This window comes from Mus caroli, chromosome 9 (assembly GCF_900094665.2).
Source record: "Mus caroli chromosome 9, CAROLI_EIJ_v1.1, whole genome shotgun sequence".
NCBI lineage: Eukaryota > Metazoa > Chordata > Mammalia > Rodentia > Muridae > Mus > Mus caroli.
The window spans coordinates 50098239-50121800 of record NC_034578.1 but is presented as its reverse complement, the minus strand read 5'-3'; the positions used below and the strand labels follow the sequence as shown (position 1 = coordinate 50121800).

At 42.5% G+C, this 23562-nt stretch overlaps 1 protein-coding gene across 3 annotated transcripts in view; it reads right to left on the bottom strand.

Annotated features, from left to right (window-relative positions):
• Positions 1–23562, bottom strand: part of Exph5 (exophilin 5) — an 81029-nt gene that overhangs the window by 26700 nt on the left and 30767 nt on the right. The window contains exons 2-4 of one of the 3 annotated variants that reach the window (XM_021172238.2): positions 18223–18383; positions 15802–15958; positions 2613–2661 (exon numbers count right to left, since the gene is read on the bottom strand). In XM_021172238.2, coding sequence (XP_021027897.1) covers positions 2613–2661; positions 15802–15958; positions 18223–18383 — 367 coding nt within the window. The other 2 variants (XM_029481705.1, XM_029481706.1) reach the window with 2 other exon arrangements.

Here is a 23562-nt window from a genome sequence, read left to right as displayed (position 1 = left end):
ATCAACACACAGTGGGTTTGTCTGGTGTATGCACATGCAAGTGTTCATGTGTGTGTGTATGTGTGTGTGTTGTGAGATATGGTCTCATATAGCCCAGGCTAGCCTTGCTGAACTCAGGCAAGCACTCTATCAACTGAGTGACATCTCTGTCCCTGAAGGTGGACTTTAACTTTAGAAGAATCTAAAAAAATCTCTTGTCAGGAACTTGTTCTTAACTGGAAGCTACATGTTCCACTGGGAACAGCTGGCAATCTCATAAATGGATAGAGGAGAGATCCTGGCATCCTTTAGGCAGAGGCGAGGCACTGTTACAAATCCTGCAGTATACTGGCCAACACCCTCACAGAGCATGGTTCCTATCCGTGTTGGAGTCTGAGGACTCCCGGGCTGGGTGATCTCTAAGTTTCCATCTAATGCCAAATCATTTGGTGTTTCTGAAGTGATTTGTTTCTTTAAATTGTGCAAATGTTTAAATAGTGACTGCCATCTCTTGTCAGAGGAGGGTTGTTCGATCATGCAGTAAACTGCACACAAAATACTAACATCCTTTTATATCATTCCTGACCAGCTGCCAGTGAAGTGGTGGGACATTCATCCCCTCAGATCCGGCCAAGAATCCCTGTGGCACCACCATCAACTCCCCACATGACATACATAGCTCTGGCTTTAGGGGGAACATCCATTCTTTTCCTCTGGTCACTGGTGGGCTCGGGAGCCACTCTCAGACTCACTGGCAAGTCCTTTACATGTTAAGAGCTGTGAAATAGTTCATTAAATATGGCAACCAGAGTGATTTTTTAAAAAATCCTTTTTCAAGGCAGGGTTTCTCTTTATAACCCTGGCTGTCCTGGAACTCACTTTGTAGACCAGGCTGGTCTCGAACTCAGAAATCTGCCTGCCTCTGCCTCCCGAGTGCTGGGATTAAAGGCGTGTGCCACAGCGCCCGGCCACTTTTAATTTTTAAAAATAGATCCCCCCTCACCTCCCAACACACACACTTTAAGCTTGCTTCTCTTCTTGCTCTGGAACTTGCCGAGTAGACAAGGCTGGCTGGCCAGTGTGCCCCGGGGATGCACCCATCTCCATCTACACAGCGCTGGGATGACCAGTGTACACACCACACATGGCTTTGTGTGAGCGTGGGAGCACACATGCCACAGTGCACATGTGGGGCCTGAGGACAACCCTGAGAGCCATCCTCGGCTCCTATTCCGTTTGAGACAGGGTCTCTCTTGTCCATAGTTGAGTATTTCAGATGAGCTGACCCAGGAGTTACTGAGTGAGCCGTGGATAATTGTCTTATCTTTGCCTCCCATCTCCCAGGAAAGGGGTGTGCCGGGATTACAGCCCTTTGTGTTTTTATGCTATGCTGTCTGGTGTTTACCTGGGTTCTGGGGAATCCAAATTTAGGTTATCAGGCTTGTGTGGCAAGTGCTTTACGCTTTACCCATTAAGCCAAAGCCAACTGCCTGGCACCCAGTTTTGTTTTTGGTTTATGTTTTTTTAGCAAGTTCTGCAGATAACACTCATGTCCTTAGGCTTGGAAAACAAAGGCTTTATTGACAGAGCTGTCTCTGTAGCCCCAAATGTTTAGAATAATTATCCAGAAAATAATTTCAGTACTTGGGAGGAGAGTCCACTTTGTACTACAGAGAACCGCTGCTGAGGTCCTCCTCAGCACTCCTTACTACTCCACTCGTACTTTTTGTAGGGAGTGGGCATACCAGTGCTTAGGCTACAGTGCTTCCACAATTGCTTCTGCCATCTTTCTACATTCTCAGCAGCCCCCTCAAAAGCCTACCTTTTATTTACAAATCATAATCTATATAGAAAAGTTGTAGGGGTACACAAAACAGAAGTTATGACCTCAAAAAAGCAAAAATAGAAAATGTTGGATTCTCAGCCTTGAAGAATATAGGAACATAGTGCTGTGTACAGTGGACAATTGGAATTTTAGCCTTTGGAACTGGAACAATGGCTCAGGGGTTAAGTGCACCCAGGTTGATCATCCCCTGACCCCATGTTGGCTCCAGTTGTAGGGATATGACCCCCCCTCTTCTGGACTCTGAGGGCACTGCTTGCAAGTGGTGCACAGATAACCAACTTGCACTCACAGCAAAAACACATACATGCATAAAATCATTAAAATAAAAATAGTTGATTTCTGCCTTTGGTCAAGCTCCTCCTTCAGTCACACACACGTCATATTTCAGTGGTTTCCACTTTGAAACCACTTTGTCCATACTCAGAAAGGATCCAGTTAACACCCACTTGGTTATAAACTGTAGCTATGGCTTGCCCCATGCCTCTTCCCCCACCCACCTGTTTAGTGCTGTAGGAGTGACAGTGACAGTGGCTGATGGCTCGTGCCAGCTCTAGCGTGGTGGAGATACAATGGTTTCTGCTTCCTGCAGAGGCTAGGATATGAGGCTACCTGTGGCAGAGCCAGCTGGAAATCTACCATCCAGGGACCTTGGGCTCTTTGGGAGAAATGGGAACTTCTAACATAACTTTGAAGAGGAGCCAGGAGAATTCTGCTCACCAGGTAGCCAGGGCTAGATGATACAGATGCTGAGGTTTTCAGAGTCACCTTTGGCTCCCCAGCTACTTACCGCAGCTGTCCCCCTCACAGACGCTGAAGGTCTTACACGCTCATCGCACCTGTGGAAAGACATTGAAATAGTTTCTTTGAAGAGGCTGATAGCACAGTAGCACATTTGCCCTCTACATAGCCAATAGCACATTTACTGTTACATGACAATATCAAGAAGAATGAGATGGACTTCTAATGCTCCATAGAAGGACGCCTCTTGGTTAGTGCATCACTGAGCTGCATTTCAGAAAACTTTTCCTGCTATTATTTAAAGCTGATATTTCTTTTTTTTTTTTTTTTTGGTTTTTCGAGACAGGGTTTCTCTGTGTAGTCCTGGCTGTCCTGGCACTCACTTTGTAGACCAGGCTGGCCTCGAACTCAGAAATCCACCTGCCTCTGCCTCCCGAGTGCTGGGATTAAAGGCGTGCGCCACCACGCCCGGCGATATTTCTATTTTTGCCACCCAAGTAGATGTGCATTTGAGCACAACATAAAAAACACATAACAAACTGTCTACATCAGCTGAATATTTACTGCGTGGCTGGCACTGCTCTCGCTCAGATACTCCACACCTTTGGGGCAAAAACCATGGTTGCTTCCATTTCACAGATAGTAAAATAAAGTATGGGAAAGTTGGGAAGCACGGCTTAAGAAACCGTGAGCATTCAGGGTAGAAACTGGGTGTGGGCTGTCAAAACTTGTACTTATCCTTAACCTGCAGAGTACACTGACTTCCTTTGTAAATGGAAACATTTCTGTGTCTGGGCACTTATATTTTAAAGAACCATTACATCAGGGCCAGAATTGATTTATAAGAACCATTTAAAAAGAAAACCTTACCAAAATTGCTCCTGAGTGCTTCTGTTCATAAAGACCCTGATTTGGGGCTGGTGAGATGGCTCAGTGGGTAAGAGCACCCGACTGCTCTTCCGAAGGTCCAGAGTTCAAATCCCAGCAACCACATGGTGGCTCACAACCATCCGTAACGAGATCTGGTGCCCTCTCCTGGAGTGTCTGAAGACAGCTACAGTGTACTTACATATAATTAATAAATAAATCTTAAAAAAAAAAAAGACCCTGATTTTTGGAGGTAAGCAAGTAATGTTTCACTGTCTACATTGCTTTTCTCAATTCAACAATAGAGAGAAAATTTAATAATTCCTAAGTCCAAAGTTGAGATATGGCTGGCAACACGGCTTATCAAGCAAAGGCACCCGCCACCAAGTCTGCTGACCAGAGCTGGATCCCTAGAGCCTACATGGTGGGAAGAGAGGACTAGCTCCCGCAAATTGTGCTCTGACCTCTATACATATACTGTGGTATTCATGTGCCCCATCATATACACAAGATAAATGAATACAGATAAAAATAAAAAGGTATGGATGTCAGCTGGTCCATCTATAATCCTATGCCAGTGTGTGCTCTTCCGGATCCTAATTCAGGGTTGTAGACTTGTAATGACTCACGGTTCTTTGTAAAGTAGGCCATCTCCTCCACACAGCAGCAGCTCGGGAGTTACACAAGTTGGGACTGTGATTGGAGCAGTTAAGAGTAGCAACAGCAGCCCTTCGTCTATTTCCCTGATTCATGGCTCATGAAAGTTGACCATGAAAATTGGGAGACCAAACGGTTTTATATTTTAAAGGTAACTGTAGATGTTTTATAGTTGATCTCAGATTTTGGACAGAAATTGAATTAAGTCAAGGATAGTTTTTCATATTATTCTGAAATATTAGCTCTACTAACAATACTGTGCATGTTAAACACTAGTCAGGATTCCTTACTTGTCAGGATTACTTGACTTTTGGGGTTCCTGAGAGAAGGGTTGCTTTAGGGCAGCGGAACAAACAACTTGAAGTCAAATGATGGGTCCTGGCTAACGGCCTGAGCTCTGTTCCAGGCAGCTCCCTAGACAGCTCTCTGTAGATAGCTCTTGGCGCTTAATCTGCTCTAGAGAGCTTTCTGCTCAAAACAGCTCTTGCTTGCTAGAAAAAAATTTCAAAAAACTCTCTGGCTAGCTCATGGATTTTCCAACCAGAAAAGCTGCTATAAAAAATTCTTGGATGTTCTAGAGAAAAAAAATTCTAAAAGAGCTGTGTAACTCTCTAAGTAATTCTTGGTATTTCTGACCTAGGACAGAAATCCTGTTAGAAAAAATTCTAAAAGAGCTATGAAGATTCTAAAAGAACCATGTTTGCTATCCATGGATTTTCTGACCCAAATCAGAAATCCTGTTAGCAAAAAATTCTAAAAGAGCTGTGTTTGCTCTCCAGAGATCTCCAGACAGCTCAGCTCTTCTAAAAATAGAACTGCTATCACTCTCTGCTAGTTCATCTCATGCAGACCAAACCCCAGCCTTTTATTTATATATCAATTCAGTCATTTATTCCAGGTTCCCTCTTGACCATCCTAGAAATCATCATTCCATCATCTTAGCCCCTTGACTCTTAGGAAAAGGATAGAAAGTGTTTTTTTTTTTTTCCAAGCATTGCAAATAAATTCAGAGATCTGCCTGCTTTTGTAAACTTAGCTGGGTGGGATCCTGTCCTGAGATTACCATTCTAAGCATACCAGGATCTAAATTTATTCTCTCAGGCTGACCTTGAACTCAGAAATCTGTCTCGCTTTGTATTTTTCTGACAAGCTGGTTCATAGTGCAGCTGCTTCTACTCTCTTAGATCTGTGAGGCTTCTTATATAGTTCACATTGCATCCTTACATTTTACATAGCTGAGAAATTATATATTTTTGAACTCATGTTTTCAGAGTTCTTTCCTATAGCCTTGAGGGACATCCAGAAGGCCATTTTGCTGAGACATTAGACACACACACACATACATATATATGTGTGTGTGTATATAATATATGCTATATATACATATATTATATATATGATATATATACACACACACCATATATATAAAACACACACACACCATATATAACACACACACACACACACACACAAGCCTTATATCCACAGTAACCATGGACACTTGTGGAGCCCCATGCCCTGCTGGCTCTGTTCCAGGGGTGGGAACCATGTCACCCTGTCCCTGCCATGGCCGAACTGGACTGGCAAAATTTGAGGATTTTTGGATTAGGAGTGCACACATTGTTTACTTTATTCACTTGGGCTTGTGAGCCAGTCTTGCTATGCAGCTCCAGCTAGCCTGAACTCATTATGTAAATCAAATGGGCCTTGAACCTACCACAATCCTCTCTCCACCCACCAAGATTACAGGAGTATATTACCTCTTCCCATGTTTATTCTACTGTCTACACTTGTTGAAGCTGTGTTCCTCCTACAATCTGTGCACACAAACCAGTATTGTTTTGAAATCTTTGAAGAAAACAAATACGGCTGAGAGAAGAAACCTGTTTTCTGAGTGCTTTTAACCAAAGGGAACACAAAGAACAGTGATACCACATTAGCCTTGAAAAGGAAAATAAGAGTGACAAGTAAATGCATGGACAGTATGGAGTGGAAACACGTGCAGGAGGGAGAAGGTGGCAGAGAACTGTCACGGAGGTGGAAGGGCAGGATGAGCAAAAGCTGGGAGCCTGGCACAAGCCTGCACTCCTAGCCTTCAGGAGGAAGAGGAGAATCACCACACTAGAGAGGAGGTCAGCCTGATCTATACAGCAAGGTCCAGGTCAGCCAGGCCTGGGTAATGAAACCCTGCCTCAAAAGCAAGCAAGCAAGCAAGCAAGCAAGCAAGCAAGCAAGCAAGCAAGCAAGCAAGCAAGCAAGCAAATGAACAATAAAGGGCTGGAGAGATAACTAACGGCTAGGAACACTGGTGCTCCTCAGAGGACCCAGGTTCAGTTCCCAGTACCCACATGGTGGCTCACAACCATCAGTTGGGAGATCTGACACCTTCTTCTGGCCTCCATAGGCACCAGGCATATACCTAGTGCACAAACATATATGAAGACAGAATACCTGTAAATACATTAAATAAATAAATAAAATTAAAAATAAACAAGTAACAAACAAATGAACAAATGAATGAATGAATGAACGAATGACTACTCTACCCCAAAATAAAGGCTTGGAGATAGGAATGTTACCAGGTTGGGTGGGAACTGGCAAGCAGTTCTGTTAGCCTTGAGCCAGGAGTACAAGCCAGGTTGTGCCAGTTCTTTTTTAACCCTATCGGCTACAGCCCTCCCCACAGCTAAGCTGTCACTACATCACCAAGTCTCCTATCTGACTTAGAGTCAGAGCAACCAGGGCAGCATGCTGAGAAGGTTGAATAAGTGGGAAAGAGGGCTGAAGGGACAGAGGGTGTCTGTATCACAGACCCATCAAGTGCAGGCATACAGGGTAGGATATACAGTCACCTGGCGTGCCCTGCTATGCACGCTACCATTCACTTTGTAAGAGCAGAACTTCCAGCTGCCTGGAGGCCCATGTCTCTGCATCTACTGCAGGCCCTCAGGCCTTCCATAAGCATCATCGATGTCAAGAAGGATATGTTGGAAAAAGCCCTCTGGCCTTGACAAGAATAGCTCATCTTCTGCATTTATTGCCAACTCCCTAGTGATGTCATAGCTGAGAAATCTCACACAAATCTCTCCTTCCTCCCATTTCATCCATCCTGCCTGATATTCACCTTCTCTCTTCTGGAATCCCCCCACCCCCATCCTTCATGCTAACAACAGCAAGATCTTTGTAAGATTCAAACTTCATTCAAACTTCATAGACAGGGATTCATTGTAATCCCTGTCTAGAAATTCCGGAAAAGAATTGTTCAAAATCTTAACATGATACAAAGCTATTTTTTTTTGCTATTACATTTATATATTTAGTTATTTAGTTTGTGTATGTCTAAGCACATCTATGTGTCCACAAGTGTGCACATCTAGGTCAAAGACAATTGGCAGGAGTTTGTTCTCTTCCCATCACATGGGTCCTGGGGCTCACACTTGGGTCATCAGGTTTGGTGGCAAGTGTCCTTACCTGTGGAAGCATCTCACTAGCCCAGGGCTTTTCCTTTATCTGTGAACCTCTTAAGCAAGCCCTCACCCACCCAACCTTATCTCTCAGCTCTCCTCCTAGGCATTCTGGACCTGTCAACTTAATTCCACCTCAATTATTTGCTCCTTTCCACACCTTTGCAGATGCCATTCTGAAATCCTCATGCAATAGTAAGGGCAGGGCTCGAGAATACATGAATATTCTTTTCTAGCCCTTTGACCCCTGAGAAGTTCCATCTGTAGGGTCACAGGCAGTTCAGAGTCCATAAGTTAACCATGACTTCTTGCCTTTCCATCCTCATTCTGGTTAACAAACCCCACTGACTCAAGCCCAGGATTCTCTCTGAAATCCATCCTTGTCTCTGCATCTACCTGCACTCCTTATACCCTCTCAGTGCAATAGCCCTTATCTGTCCTGGTGTCTCCAAGCTTGTCCGAAACAGGACAGATTGAACTGTGCCTCTTCCCTTCCAAGTGACAGATGAGGTTAATTCCTGCATCTGTGAAACCCTACATGACCTAGTCTTGACATGCTCTCTGGCCTCATACCCTACTTCCCTTTGTCACTTCAGCCAGAGGGAATTTGACAGACACCTGAGCTTCTACACATACCGTTCTGTGTCTGAAACATTTTCCTGACATCTCTGGGCCTGGACAATTATCTTACACTCAAGGATCATGTAGCTGTCACTCACTCCAGAAAACTGAACCAGACTTTTGCTAGAGTCCTGTCCCTCAGATGTGATCCCACACCATATATGTCTTCTCCACTGTGGTCAATCTTCTTGACCTCTGATTTTTGTCTTGATCTCACAGAAATGAGGCATGTGAATGAAGGTGAGAACTGTCGGTGTTGGTCTTGTGGAATTCTGGTGTGGTCTGATTAGGTAAATGAATGAAGGAGGTCATTCTGCTTCCCATATTCACTCCTCCTCTGTTGTCCATCACCATCTACCTAGCTCCCCAAGGCAGAAAAAAAAGAAACAGCACCTCCACTTCTTCCTTACCTACTACATCCAACTGCTACAGTGTCACAATTCTACTCAAAATCCTGCACAGAGCTGTTCATTTTCATATTTGCCATCCCAGGAATGTAGAGGTTTCTTTTCTTCTTGTTGTGACTAATATCCAGCAAGAAGCAACTTAAGGGGTAAAGGAGTTTTGGGCTCGTGGTTAAAGATACAGCCCCGGTGTTTGTCTCCTAGATGATTCTAAATTCAGTTAAATTGGTAGCTAAGATTACATATTATAAATTTTCCTCCTCTCCAGTTCTTATGTATGCTCTCATTTTTATTTTGTTTTGATTTTTTGAGACAAAGATCTTATGTAGCCTAAGCTGGTCTCACACACACTGTGATGCTTGGCCCATGGAGTGGCACTATTAGAAGGTGTGGCTCTATTAGAGTAGGTGTGTAACCATGAGCGTGGGTTTTAAGACCCTTATTCTAGCTGCCTAGAAGCCAGTATTCTGCTAGCAGCCTTCAGAAGAAGATGTAGAACTCTCAGCTCTGCCTGCACCGTGTTTGCCTGGGTGCTCCCATGCTCTTGCCTTGATAATGGACAGAACCTCTGAACCTATAAGCCAGCCCTAGTTAAATGTTGTCCTTATAAGAGCTTCCTTGGTCATAGTGTCTTCACAGCAGTGGAAACCCTAAGACACTCACTATGTAGCTGAGGTTAGACTAGAAGGGCCTTACGAGTATGCACCATCATGCCAGCATTCCTGATACTGACTCTAATCTACCTATCTTCCTTTCTTCCTTTCTTCCTTTCTTCCTTTCTTCCTTTCTTCCTTCCTTCCTTCCTTCCTTCCTTCCTCCCTCCCTCCCTCCCTCCCTCCCTCCCNTCCCTCCCTCCCTCCCTCTCTCTCTCTCTCTCTCTCTCTCTCTCTCTTTTCTTTCTTTCCTTTTATCTATCTTTCTTTGTTCTATAGGTTGGAACAAAGATTTTCTGCCTAGGCACTGCTGAAACTCCTTTTCCTGTGCTCTTCTGTCTCCGTCACTGTAAAATGTTCCTCAGCTCTCCTGACCTCTACCCTCACGTCATCTGTGAAAAAGGGAAAGGTTTTAAAGCTGAATGTCCACCGGGGCATAACACTGCCCTGGGCTGAGAAACCACTGAGTTGATTGATCTTTCTAAAGTGAAGAGCAGATGAGGTCAACTTGAGCTGACTCACCAAGTCTCAGTGACCTAGATGGATTTCTGCGTTCTCTGGCTACCACATCCTTGCTTGGTACAGACTCTAGTCTTTTAGTCACCTAACTTGGTCCTCTTTCTCCAGGAAGCCTCCTGGATCCTATAGTCTATGTTAAGAATTTCTTCTATTTGTTCCCCTGGAGGGAGGATCCTTGTCGTCAGATGCTCAGCACGTGATACATCTGACAATGTATCTGCTATTACCTAGGTCACAGCTAGGCCACATGAGATCCCTGTGTAAGTTCAAAGGGACACAACTTCCTTAAGACCCTTGACTGTTATAAAGAACAGATTCAGTGGTGCATGCCTTTAATCTTAGCACTCAGGAGGCAAAAAGGCAGGTAGATCTCTAAGCCATTCTGGTCTACAGAGTGAGTTTCAGGACAGGCAGGACTCCATAGCTATATAGAGAAACCCTGTCTGGAAAAAACAAAATAAACAAAGAAACAAAACCCAAAAACAAACAGCAACAAAAATGAAGGAACAAATCAAAACTGAATAGTTCTGAGGTGAACCAGCCACCCACAGCATGGGCCAATCAGATTACAGAGTCCTCCTGGAAGAGACTTGGCTTTATGTCCACGCTTTCCCTAAATGCTCTGTCTGATCCTGGGTGGGACTTTGATACAAGCTTGACAGAACACAAAAGTAAAGCTATTTATTGCCTTGGCTGTTATCACCCATGTCGGGAATTGTTACAGCCATTAGCTTTGTCTGAAGAAGCTGCAGGGCTTCCCAATTATCCTGGAGAAAGAAAAATAAAGAAGTTCCCCCCTTCTCAGCCTTGTGCTGCCTCAATCATATTCCAAAGCCAGGATCTGACCATCTCTTCATGTAAAACTGTTCACGTGGCTCAAACTTCATAAAGATAATCAGATCAACTGGAAGCCACAGGCTACCCAGGGCGGAACTCAGACTCTCCCCATATCTTGCTTCTCCCAGCTGCTCATCTGTCTGCACCACACCCACCATCACAGCCTAAGAAGGAGAGATCTCTTTAACTCGGAATTCTCTGGCTAAGGGTCTTAGAGTCTTCTATTCCAGCTCGGATTTTTCAACTAGAAAAATGGGAAAGAGAAAGAAGGGAAGAGGGAGCAGGAGGCACACAGAATATAAATTCAGGGAAAATACGATGTGCCTTTTAACTTTCCAAAATAGTATTTGACCTTTCTGCTTACGTAAGAGAGTTTGCAGCTGAACGGCCCAAGCTGTGTACGCCCTATGGATCAGGCAAATTTGGGCATGTCTGAGAAGTGGTTAGGTGGATCCACCAAAGCTCCTCGCATTGAAGGGAATGAAATCATCCTTAAGGAACAGAAGGGTGGGCTTCAATTCTCATCCAGAAGTCACAGTTATCAGCCCCTGTGTAACCATGCTGGGATAGTCACCAGTCTGCCGTACACCATGGGAATTCTCTAAGGAAAGGAGGCTTTAACTGTACATATGATTCATGAGCTTTGCAAACTTGCTCCCTTGTGTTTTCATTTGGGGATTACCATAGGAAAAGAGCAATGGGAAAAAAAAAAAAAAAAAAGAAACCCTATATTTCCGAAATTGCCAAAACCAGGAGGAGCATATGGTTGTGGCTTTCGGATAGTGGGTGGACAGAGGGTTGGTGGCTCCCTGAGGGCGTGACTTCCTGGTGGAGCATGCTGGAACATATTGCCTCATCATGCTCAGGAGGGAGTCATTTCTGTAACTGGGAATCTGAACCAAGAAAGGAATAGCTAAGGATGCTATTTCGAAGGTCAGAGTGCCCAGGGTGTATACCACAGACACTTACTAAACTCTACGGAGGGAGCCTGTGGGACAGCAGAGGTACTGAAACTTTGTGGTGGGGGCTGAGGGCCATAGGCCACACACCAGCTACCTTATAACATGACCTGGGAAGCCCCACTTCCAGGAAGTGTTGACGAGAGCTGCATGCATTACGTTAGACTGTCTAGAGTACATGGGATAGCAATAAATAGAAGGTAAGCATAAATGTGTTTCTTTCTTCCTGAGGTTTGGGTCAATTCAATCCTTTCCAAGTAACATAAAAAACCATAAAGGGAAAGCTGGGGCACACTGTGAGTTTTGGAGGAAGAGGATATGTCTGAGGCAGAAATGGAAACCGTGTGACTTTTTATAACAATACGGGTGGGAGCACTGCGTTCTTGTGGATTTTTTTGGTTCATTGAAAGTAAGAAACCAAACTTCAAGATTCCATACTCAGGAGGCTCAGGTAGGAAGACTGCAATGAGTTCCAGGTCAGACTGGGCTACATAGAGTTCTAGGCCAGCCTGGACTACAGTGTGCCACTCTCTCTCAACAAAGCAAAACAAGAGAAGACAATATATACCACCACCACTACCAACACCCCATATACTGTAGTGTCCCTTATCCTTGTGTGGTGGATACATTCTAAGATCCCTCATGGCTACTAGAAACCACAGTTAGTACAAAATCCTACAGTTACCTTATTTTTCTTATACATAGATACCTAATGCTTAATCCATATGCTATGCATAGGAAGAAATAGATATCACTAATGAATAATAACAAACTTGGACAGACATGAGTTACGTGATTCTGATTTCTCTCTTTCAAGTCTTCTCATCATATCCTATGGTAGTTTTGGACCAGGGTTGAGAATTAACTGAGTAAGGAGGGAAACTATCCTAATTTTACTAGTTGGGTCTTAAAGTAAACAAGGATATCTTGCCAAATTACGAAGCCCCCTCCCCATTTTATTTTCTGAGAAAAGTTGTCTACTCTCCAGTGTCATTTCCAAGGGAAAGCCAAAGCATAGAGCTGAGCATGGTGGGATACATTTACAATTGTAGAATCCAGGAGACCGAGGCTGAAGGATTGGGAGTTCAAGGTCAGTGTGGGCTACATAGTGAGCCTGAGACTAACCTGGCTTCAACAAAAAAGACCTTATCTCAAAACCAGAACAAAACCAAACAAACACCCAAAGCCTAAAAGAAGAAAATAACCCTTAAAAGAAGAAATAGCTTAAAAGAAAAAAAGAAGAAAATGGCATACATATCTAATCTCAGCCCTTGAGAGGCAGATGGAGCTCTGTGATTCTGAAGCTAGCCTGGTCTACATAGTAAATCCCAGGACAGCCAGGACTACATAGAGAGACCATGTCTCAAAAACACAAACCAAGAAGAGAGAGAAGGAGGAGGAAGAGGAGGAGGAAGAGGAGGAGGAGGAAGAGGAGGAGGAGAAAGCAGAGGAGGAGAATTTGCTTATCAAGAGTTTCATTTTCTGCATATAAAGTTTGGTGTTTTGTTTTTGCCTTTCTTTTCCTGACCTGGTTACCTTTCCTCTAAATACTGCTCTGGAAAGTCAAATCAAGATGCCCTGCTCTGGACTCTCTGCCAGAGGAGTGGATGCTTCCGTCTCACCCATGCCTATCTTATGGCTATATTAATAACTTCAATGTTGACTTATTTTGTGCCTGATACTCAAATATCTGTTACAATAACCACAAATAAGATGTGAAAAGGGAAAAAGATGAAAATAAATAAACTGAGAAGTATGTTGATTTAAAAATTAACATCGTAGCATAAATTATACTAGAAGAAATTAAAACGATCCATTAAAGTGGGGGGAAAATTTTTTTAATTGCTTTGCTGACTTACTCTCCAGGGCACCAAGCATGACAGTCCAGCCCTGGCAAACCCTTGACGGCTTGAGAAAGTAGAAACCTGAAAGTTCTCTGCTGACCTTCCCAGATCCCGTCAGTCCCTCCCCAGAGTTCAGACAAGGAACAACTTCCTTGTTAGAACACATTTTAAAGGCTGCTTTTGTACTTTAAAGATCAGAACTGTTAAAGTTAAAGGCTACATGGGACTAGAGAGCCCATGAATTCATATTAGCTGTCTTGGTATGACACCTCCCACCCCCAACATAAAAAAAAGTTCCCTCACATTTAGATTTCTATCTAGACATTGAGGTCAAGTTCAAATTTGAAAATGAAGAGAGCGTACTTTTTGCATGATTCTGTGAGACCTTGTAGGAATAAACACTAGTATATACCCTTTGTTATATTCTGACCTGGTAGATCAAATATTTGTCAAGGTAGAGACAGGAGAATCAGTGTGAGCCTGAAGCTAACATGGGCTATCTGAGTACCAGGGCAGCCTAAGCTACAGTATATATCCTTGTCTCAAACAAACAAACAAACAAACAAAGCAAGTAAATAAATAAACACACCACTATTAGTGATCTTGTTAAGATAAATATTAAATATTCCCATTCAAAGTTTGAAAGTGAGATGTACTTGGGGTGGTTAAGACGGCTTGTTGGGTAAAAGTTCTTGTTGCCGAGGCTGCAGACAGAGATTGATCCTCATCCTACACAGTAGGACAGAACCAGTTCCTGGAAGTTGTCCACTGACCGCCACCACATGCATGGCATGGTGCAGGCTTGCCCTCTCTGGCTTTGTCTCTGTCTTTCTCTCTTATATACACAGTAATAATAATAAAAATGAATATTTTTTAAAAGAAAGAAAGAAAGATGTATTTAAAAATGTCGATGATGTCTGGACAGTACTGAAGTAATGACTTGGTTGCATATCTCCAGGCTGTATTTTGTCAGTCAAGTTAGGAGTCAATTTGGTATCTGAGAAGGACATCTGCTGAACAGAGTCTGCAAGTTTTCTGTTTGCCCTCTGGCCAAAACACATACCAAGAATGACGATCCTAGATCTTTTATGGTTGTTGATCAACTCTTGGAGTAATCTATAAAGTGAGCTTAGAAAAAAACAAAACCCCAACAACTGCCTATGGAGTAAACTCGTTTCTTCCACTTTCCCGGGTCTCCTAAGCCATCTCCTTCCTCTCTATGAAACTCTGCCTTAAAAAAAAAAAAAAAAAAAAAAAAATCCAGTCTCTTAAGATTCAACACAGTGAAACCCTCGATCTCCCGTATGCTGGCAATCAACTTCTTTTCTCCTTGAAAAAAAAAATGCTTCCTAGCAACCACGGAATATTTTTCAGTTTTAAATCTTCCAAACAACAGAATTACTATTACCCCAAATGTTTTGTTTTGCTTTTGAAAAAGCAACTCACCGATGAAGAATATGCCTGGCAAGAGGTTCTGGTAGGTACAGTCCCACAGATCTACATTTTGTTCAGCTCTTTCAGTCAGGTGAAAGCCGAAAGTAAACCGTCCAGGTGCTCCCGGTGCTCTGGTGCCCGGTGAGGTCCCAGAGCCTCATCACACGCCCCAGCAGCTGCTTGCTGCAGCTTGTTTTTCAGGGACAGTGACCTCCAACACCTTTGATTTAGCGCCGCAACTCAATCTTAATGGTTCGCCAGTGAGGGAACACATCACGTGCCAAGCCAACACCTTAAGAGGGTGGGAAGCTTTGCAACCAGAAAGACACGCGGAAAATTCTCAGGAGTCAGCTCAGCCCGCTCATTTGTCACAAAGCTGTACACAATGACACTCGGAGTAGAGGGGGACTGATTTCTGCAGCCTTCAACTGAACGTCTGCGCCGGTGCCTGCAGCCCCTCCCTCTCCTTAGATGGAAATTCTGGGCAACCACTCAAAAACAGTGGCATTAGCATTTCTGAAATTCAAATTCATTTTCCTTTCTGTTTGGGAGTTGATTTTTCGCCCTTCGTTTACCCACCCTGACACTTATTTTCTTCTGATCTTTCAATGTCAGGTCTACTTATGGACAAAACCGCATAGTCACTGAAAAGCTGTGATTTAAATTTATCTTCCTAGCCAAGGCGCAGACTCTGCTCCAGACTCAGCAGAACATTGTCAATAACTCTTTCCCAACATTTAACCCATGGTTCTCCAGGTTCACCACCCCGGGGTGGTAGCAGTTGCTTAAAAAGCTGGCTTTCAGGGAAGCCAAGTTTCAGTCTCAAGAGATGTCCTGAAGTGAGTGAGGTACCGTTTGCTTCTTCGTGACTACCCAGACTTCAATTCTAAGAACATCGAACATTCTGAACACCAAACGGGCTATTTGCCTCTGTACTAGAGAACCTAGGAAAGCGTCATATGACCTGAGTTAAACTCACCGGTTTGGTCTCTGAGACTGAAGGTTCAGAGTCTCCTTCGCAGGTCGTCTGAATGAGAACAGTGAAGCAAAGGATGACCGAAAGCTCATTCGGGAAGAAACAGATGGTTTTTGGTTTATTAGGCTTTTAGATCTTGGTGTTTGTAATTCCATCGGATCTTAAAAAAAAAAAAAAGCAAGCATCGTTAAAAAGTTGTAGACCTGCAGACAGGGACTGGAAGGTTACTACGGCATGCTTGCCTTACACATCCCTGATAGAATGTTACCTGCCTATAATCCTAGCACTTGGTAGCTCAAGGTACACATTAAATTTTAGGTGGCCTATGCTACGTGAGACCATTTTTTAAAAAAAAAATCAAATTAATGTACTTTTTGGTCATTTTAAGTTAGAGACAATTTATTATTATAAAGCCCAGTCTGGTGGGGGTGGGGGTAGGGGAGCAGTCTGATCTCAAACTTGCAATCCATCTGCCTGAGTACTGGGGTTATAGGCATCTGCTGCTATGTCTGGCTTTCTGATAAATCTTAGCGGAAGAAGGAAGTGTGGCTTTTGTCTCCCTCTCCTTCTGAAGTCTGTGAGTAGTTAGCACCCCCATATGACATCAAAACTGCAGAGAAGACAGAGGTGCTTCTCAGGGCCCTGTACTCCTACGGTTCTGCAGGGCTGTGTCACGGGCGCAGTCTGTACAGCATTCCTTTCGGGAAGCCAGTTCTGTAGGTCTTTCTCATTACATCTTCTACATGGATGTCCAACATCCAAGCTAGCAAGGCAGGGGACACATTCATTTCATATCTTGCTGATCCAAATATATTTTAGAAAATTTCAGTTCTTTGAAACCATGGAGAGTTTTCATGTAAACCCAACCCCCCTCCCCCCCAAAAAAGAAAAGAAAAATAAAACCATTTAGAGTGCTTCTTATTTTTTTCCCAAAATCTACTCTGGATATGCGTGATATGTGATGTGTATTTAATATGTATATGCATGTAATATGTATATATGATATAATATTTATATAACTTTATATAACATACAGCTTATATATGAGCTTGCAATTTTAAATTGAAGGCCTATCAACATATCCAAAGACCATAGTACCATAATCCTTTTGTGAATACTGACTTTATAAATGTTGTAGTTCAAGATAAGGCAAGGGCACCATGGCCTACACATGCTCAGTCTAAAACCATGAGTCTTGGGTTGGGGCTGGGATTAATGGCAGAACACTAACCACACATACGTACCCCACACACAACTGAAAATCTGATTTGTCCTTTCAGATTGATTGGTTTGTTATGAGAGTTGGAGATTTTATCATCCATCTATACATTCAGAAATATCTTTGCCCATTTCAGGATGTTAGTAATGTCAACAAATGCAAAAGTAGTCCACAAGACTAGTTCTGTAACAGGGGTTAGTTTAGAGTTTACTGTTTCTGAATGTTTGCCACACCCACAGTTATCCTGTGGACACAGGTTCCATGACCCTCATTCAGAGTGGGTAAAGTTAAGTGACAGGCTGGCAGCCACAGCCAACTGTGCACTCACTAACTACAGCAGGCTCTCACTACAACCCACTCTGGAGACTATTAAGACTCCAGGGCAGTGTCAGCTCCATCAGCTTTCTACTTTCTGCTATGAAACCCCCAGCCTTCTCTACCTTTCCTTCTTTCCATTTTTTTTTTTTTTTTTTGCAGTGTGTGTGTGTGTGTGTGTGTGTAGGGTTAGGATTGGGTAGGGCAAGGTCTTATTCTGTAGCTCAGAATGGCCTGAAACTTGTGACAATCCTAGAACTTCAGCCTCTTTAGTGCTGGGATTAAAGGCAGGGAGGGGCCAACCCAATCAGCTCATGTTAATTCTTTTTATTTGAAGTTTTCGTGTGTTGATATGTACGACAGTTGTGGAGGTCAGGGGGAACCTTAACTGAACAGTCTCCACCCTCCTATCTTCCCTTGGTGTTTTGCTGCTCTGCTGTGTGTCAGGGTAGCCAGTTCAGAGGTTTCTGAGGAGTCTCCTGTCTCTGTCCCTTCCCTTCCTACAGGACTGCTGAGATTGTAGGCATGGTTTACTGTGTCCAGATATATGTAGGTTCTGAGGATTTGAATTTAGATCTTTACACTGGTGCAGTAAATGTTTACCTACTGAGCCATCTCCTTGGCCCTTAGGGTATTTATTAACATACATAATTTTATTGAATCCTCAGAGGTAACCATATTGAAGTTTATCAAGAAATAATTTGCCCATAATCACAGAGAGCCGAATCAGGTATCTGTGCAGTATACGCTATCATATCAAACTTTAGACCCTTATAACAGTCCTTAGTCATCCATTGGTTAAACTTCAAATGCTTGGACTCACTGTCTGTGATACTATACCACAAAGCAAGGAAAGGGTCATTTAAAGTGAAATTTATTTTCTTTCTCACCATTTTTTGCCACCCCCTTTTGTAGCCTATATGTAAGGGGTGGCTTTAACATCTGGTTAACATCTGTTTCATTGCAAAACTTCTTTCTTTGAATTTCTTCAAACCATTCGCCAGTTGCTCCTTGAAGCCATCTGATATCCCTCTTTGTCTTCTGAAGTTTGCTGGAAAACAAAACAAAACAGAAATATCAGTGCAGTACTCAAATCCATCCCTAATTGGAGCAGACTCGGGTAGTGAGTTGAACTTTGCATACTAGAGAAGCAGCCTAGGCTGAGAACCTGAGGGAAAGTTGCCATAGTTAGCGCTCCTTTTGACCACGGTGTACATAGTTACACACATTCTTCTGTATATGGTGTAGTCTTCTGTATATATGACAACTAAAAGGTTTCTTCTGGTTGCTAAAATAATCACAGAGTCAATGACAAGAAACCTGGTTGAGCAATGTGTTAAGACTTGGTCTAGTAAAGCAACTAAATGGAAGATGTTCTAATGACATGTAGAAACTGGAATATTCTGGTTCTGATTACTCATTCGCTTATTCATTATTACATTAAGTGTTTATTGGGCAACATTAATCAACTAAATGTTTATTGAGGTCCCGTGTAGGCTGTGGGGAACATAACAGATGGGACCTGTGCACATCCGTTTAGTGGTCTGCGAGTAAAGCTAACATGTGGATTATTAACGTAATCCATGGCTTTAGATGGTGAAATTTGTTTAACACAAAGGCCGTGAATGAGAACAGTGTTAGCGATCAGGATGCAGAGGACAGTCGACTTGGAGATGGATGAAAGTAGAATCCAGACAGTGAATGTCTGCACCTGGCTGTACTTTTGAGATCTCAGACCTGAAATCCTAACATGGCTTCTTTTCCCCTGCTTTTCCTTACTTAGCTGTCTTTCCAAAGAAAAAGTTGTTTTAAGTCCTTAACTAATTCCTCTCCAAGGTGAGTTGTTTCTCAAGAAGACTCTAGAAGTGTCTGAAAGTAATAGGTGCTTAATGCCCTGGGTGAAGCACAGCCAACCTTGAAAGCAGATGGTTTAGCACTGATGAAAATGGTGAGCTTATTGGTTTCCAAACTTGGGGATTTCTAGTGTTTGGGGAATTATTTCAATTTCTGGTAACTGTAACCCTTTGTCCAAGGTCCTCTGGAAAGCACAAGTGTTAGGGCATTTCGGGTGTGTGTGTGTTGTGTTTTGTTTTGGGATGAGGTCTTGCTATGGAGCTTTGAACGCACAGCAACCCTTTTCCTTCAGTTTCTAAGTGTTAGGGTCATAGACTTGAGCCACCGTGCCTGGCTCTTGTGTTGAGTTTTTGCATTGCTAAGAAGATGGTAAGCAAGATGATGGCCAAGTGGCCACTTTGGAGTTAAAACCAATGAACCAAGAGGGCTGTAACTCACTCCTGCTCGAGGCTACGATACTGCTGTTTTATAAAAAGTATTAGAGAAGCCAGGGGTCATCCTGCCCAGACTTGCACTTTGAAAAGCATTAGGCAGCAGCAGGAATATGTTCAGCCTACAGCCTACAGCCTTGCACGGGTGCCTCTCGTTTTGCTATTGTCACTTCCTGTTACCTGGTCACCCACTCCTTCTATTGCCATCTCCAGTACTAACAGAATAAAGACAACCCCAGGATCTGTTTCTAATCAATATTTGTATTTCACTTAAAACGTCCCTCACAAGTCTAGAAGTTCCATTTTTTCAGAGCTGTCTCTAATTGTTGTTTCCCCAAAACCCTGCATCCTCCTCCACTCCTAGCATATCCATCTTACTTCAGAAGCTACATGACTTAGGGTGCCCTGTATAAATCTATATAGAGGGATTTCTCCCTTACCGGCATGATACAACTCGAATTCTCTTGTAAAAATATAATCATAGTCAGTCTCATGTTAAGTATGACATGACCATCACCATATTGTGGCCAGTAAAGTTACTCATCTATATTTCTCTGTGAATACCTATACACTCTGAATTCTATTTCAGGAAATACATCTTAAAGTAAGAACCACTCTCAAGTATACTGATGCAAATGAATACCATGTAGTTGCTAACTATAATTACATAGGCAATGTAGAATCTTAGAACAATAAGTACAGCATGAAACAAAACAGAATTTAATCTATGATTACAGGTATGTAAAAATGACATAGCCATTTGGATACAGTAGAGGAAAATAGAAACATCTAATTTTTTACAGTAGAATAATTATAACTAGTATGTCTACAGTTAGCCTTTTTGTTACATGTAATCCATAATTACAATGTATTAAATGAGTGATTTCTTTATGTTTAATTGTGAATTTTTATTACACTATCATTTTGAAAGAAGTTACATTTTTATAATTCTAACAGTTTTTGTTGCTGTTGTGGCTTTTCTATGTGATTTTACATAGTTATGGAAAATTTATCAGATATACACCAGGAGATGGCCTCCTACTGTGCCAGTGTGGAGGTACCACAGTAGGTAGAGCAGGATGGCCCCTCCTCAGGAGACTGAAGTCTAACAGGAGAAAGCCACAAGAATCTCACAATGACACAGATGAGCTAAGCAACCGTGGTGCGTGTGACTTAAGCATTCAATACATATTTGAACTCTCAGTAAAGAACAGTGAACAAGCCAAGTCCCTATTCTCATGGAATTTAAATTCTTCTGGGGTAGGAATGTTTATGCATGTATGAGTCATAAATAAGAAAAAAGTAAAGAGGTCACAAGAGGGTGTGACAAGGGGACCTGCTCTAGGGAAGCAGTGACGATTCCCTGAGATGATGGAGTGGGAGGTGGAAGAAGTAAGGTTTTTGCAAAGAGCATCCTAGGCAAGAGGAGTGTCAACTATAGGCAGCGTCCTAGGCAGAAGACAACATCCTAGGCAGTAGAATATCAATTGTAGGCAGTGTCCTAGGTAGAGTATAGCAATGAGAGGAAAGCCTAGAGATCCAGCCACAGTTTTGTATAGTACTTGAGGGTCAGGTAAAGTGGTGGTACGCATATGAAGTAATGGTGTGTGTGTGTGTGTGTGTGTGTGTGTGTGTGACACTGGATTTGCATTTAGGTACAGGCAGAGAATAGATTCCAGCATGGGACTAAAGGCCAGTCAGAGCACCTATAGAGTCCAGTAGAAAAAGCTATTTATTTCAAATAGGTTGATAATGGTGGAGCTGAAGAAAAATAGAATTTTTGGAGAGCTGGAATGATTTGGGGGTTAAAAGTACATGTCAAGGAAGATCCCTAGATTTCTTATTGATATAATGCATAGGAAATGCAATTTATAGAGATCTATCGTATTTAACACTAAAAAACCATTTTATCAGAAACACCTTTAGGGCTAATGAGATAGCTCAGCAAGAAAAAGCATTTGTCATCAAATCCAATAACCTGAGTTCAGTTGCCATAACCCACATAGTAGAAGGTGAAAAGCATTCTTACAAATTGTTCTCTGACTTCCACATGTGTCTTGGTGCTTGCACACACACACACACACACACACACACACACACACACACACTCACTCACACACAGCCCACTTGTAACATTGCTTATTTTCAGAGGAATCACTAAATATTCAAGGCAATATATTTTTCACCCCCTTGAAAGAAGCCATTGAGCCTTCTTCTAGTAAACACTGATGTAATTAGCATACAGTTTCTACCTTTCCAGCGTCTCAGACAGAATTGAATGATTAGGCTAAAGAGTCAAAACATTTTTGTGATTCTTTATACATAAAACCAAAATGCCTTTCAAAGGTCACTAATTAGGCTACAAGGTACAAGACTTCCTTAGAAAGCTATGGATAATTATTTCAATTATTCTTATTTTCCTATGTAATATTTTAAAGATTCCTCATTTATAATTGTCAGTAATTAAATTTTGCTTTGAAAATTTTTGTTTCCTATCCAGTAAAATATGCCCCATTTCTAAACAAGGAAGTGATTATACTTTGTGTTTTGGCAATGGCATGCTTTTCTAAGTTTATGAATCAAGACCTTTTCTTTGGAATCGGACATTTTAAAAAGTCTTGATTTTTCTTATCTGTTCTAAGTTATTAAAAACAGGGTTTTGACTTTTATTTCGATTAAACTTTGAATGTTGGGTCATAAAACCCACAATTCTAGCTAGAACTGAAGTAGATATAATCTACAATTCAATTTATGATAAAATTATATTTGTTTCCTGAAGGCAATAAGAAATAAAACTCAGGAAGCAGTGATACCTACATTTGCAATAATGACGGGATTCAGGACAATTTTAGAGACATTTAAATAAAGTACAATATGCTGAGCATGCTTGGGGGCTAGCAAACAGGATAGTTGGCTGAACAGGCAGGGTCAGGAGTCAGGAAGTTCAAAGTTCAGGTTGTCTAAGATGGCACTGTGCTCACTGTTACAAAAAGGAAACTAGTTCTGGCATTTGGAACAAAGGCAATGGAGGTAAAGAAATGACCATGGCCTGAAAATCTAAACTCGCTAAGGACTTGGAGCCAGCCTTCCCAGTCTTGTCGAGGGAAGAGTTCGTAGGCAGTGGAGTGTATTTTACACACTATGGCAGCTGACTGAAAAGAACACAATGTTCACTCAGTCAACATGGTCTGGAGTTAGGTGTTTATCTCAAACATGTAAAACCAAGTAACTCACCATGAACAGGTAAGGAAAAGCCCTGAACATAAAAGTGAGGGCACAGGGACCCTCTAAACAGGACAGAAATGTCTACCTCAGCTGCCCTTACAGAGCCTTTGCTTGTGTCTAGAACTCAATGGAGTTCCTAAGAGGCTCATAGGAGACTTACACTCCTGCTTCGCTTTGTTATATACCCAGGCAACCAATCAGGGTGTACTGTCCACTTAAGCCAATCAGAAGAACCCCAGGGTTAGAAATGACATACATCTAGGTAAATTACTAGGACACAGCTTGTCTGCTTAATTAGCCCTGCCTGACTCAACATATCACAGGGGACTGCTGTCTACACTTCTAATTTGTTTTACCCTCAGGGTGATCAACCAGACTACATTAGATCAGGTCCTTTCTTGCTGGGCCAGTCCTTAGTTCCAAGTCCAAGTGCCTTTCCTTCAATCTGTCCTGAGCTGCTTAACACTCCATGGCAGCCCCTCACCATGCCACATCTCCTAAGTTTCCTCCTCCTGAGTTAATTTTAGTTTTTCTATAGTTTGCATCCTTGAACTGTGACTATCATGTCCCCTATCTCTTCCTTGTCTTCCCTGCTTGGACCCTTGTTGACCCTTCCTAGTCATCTTCCTTCCTTCCTCCCTCCCTCCCTCCCTCCCTCCCTCCCTCCCTCCCTTCCTTCCTTCCTTCCTTCCTTCCTTCCTTCTTCCCTGCCCTCTTTCT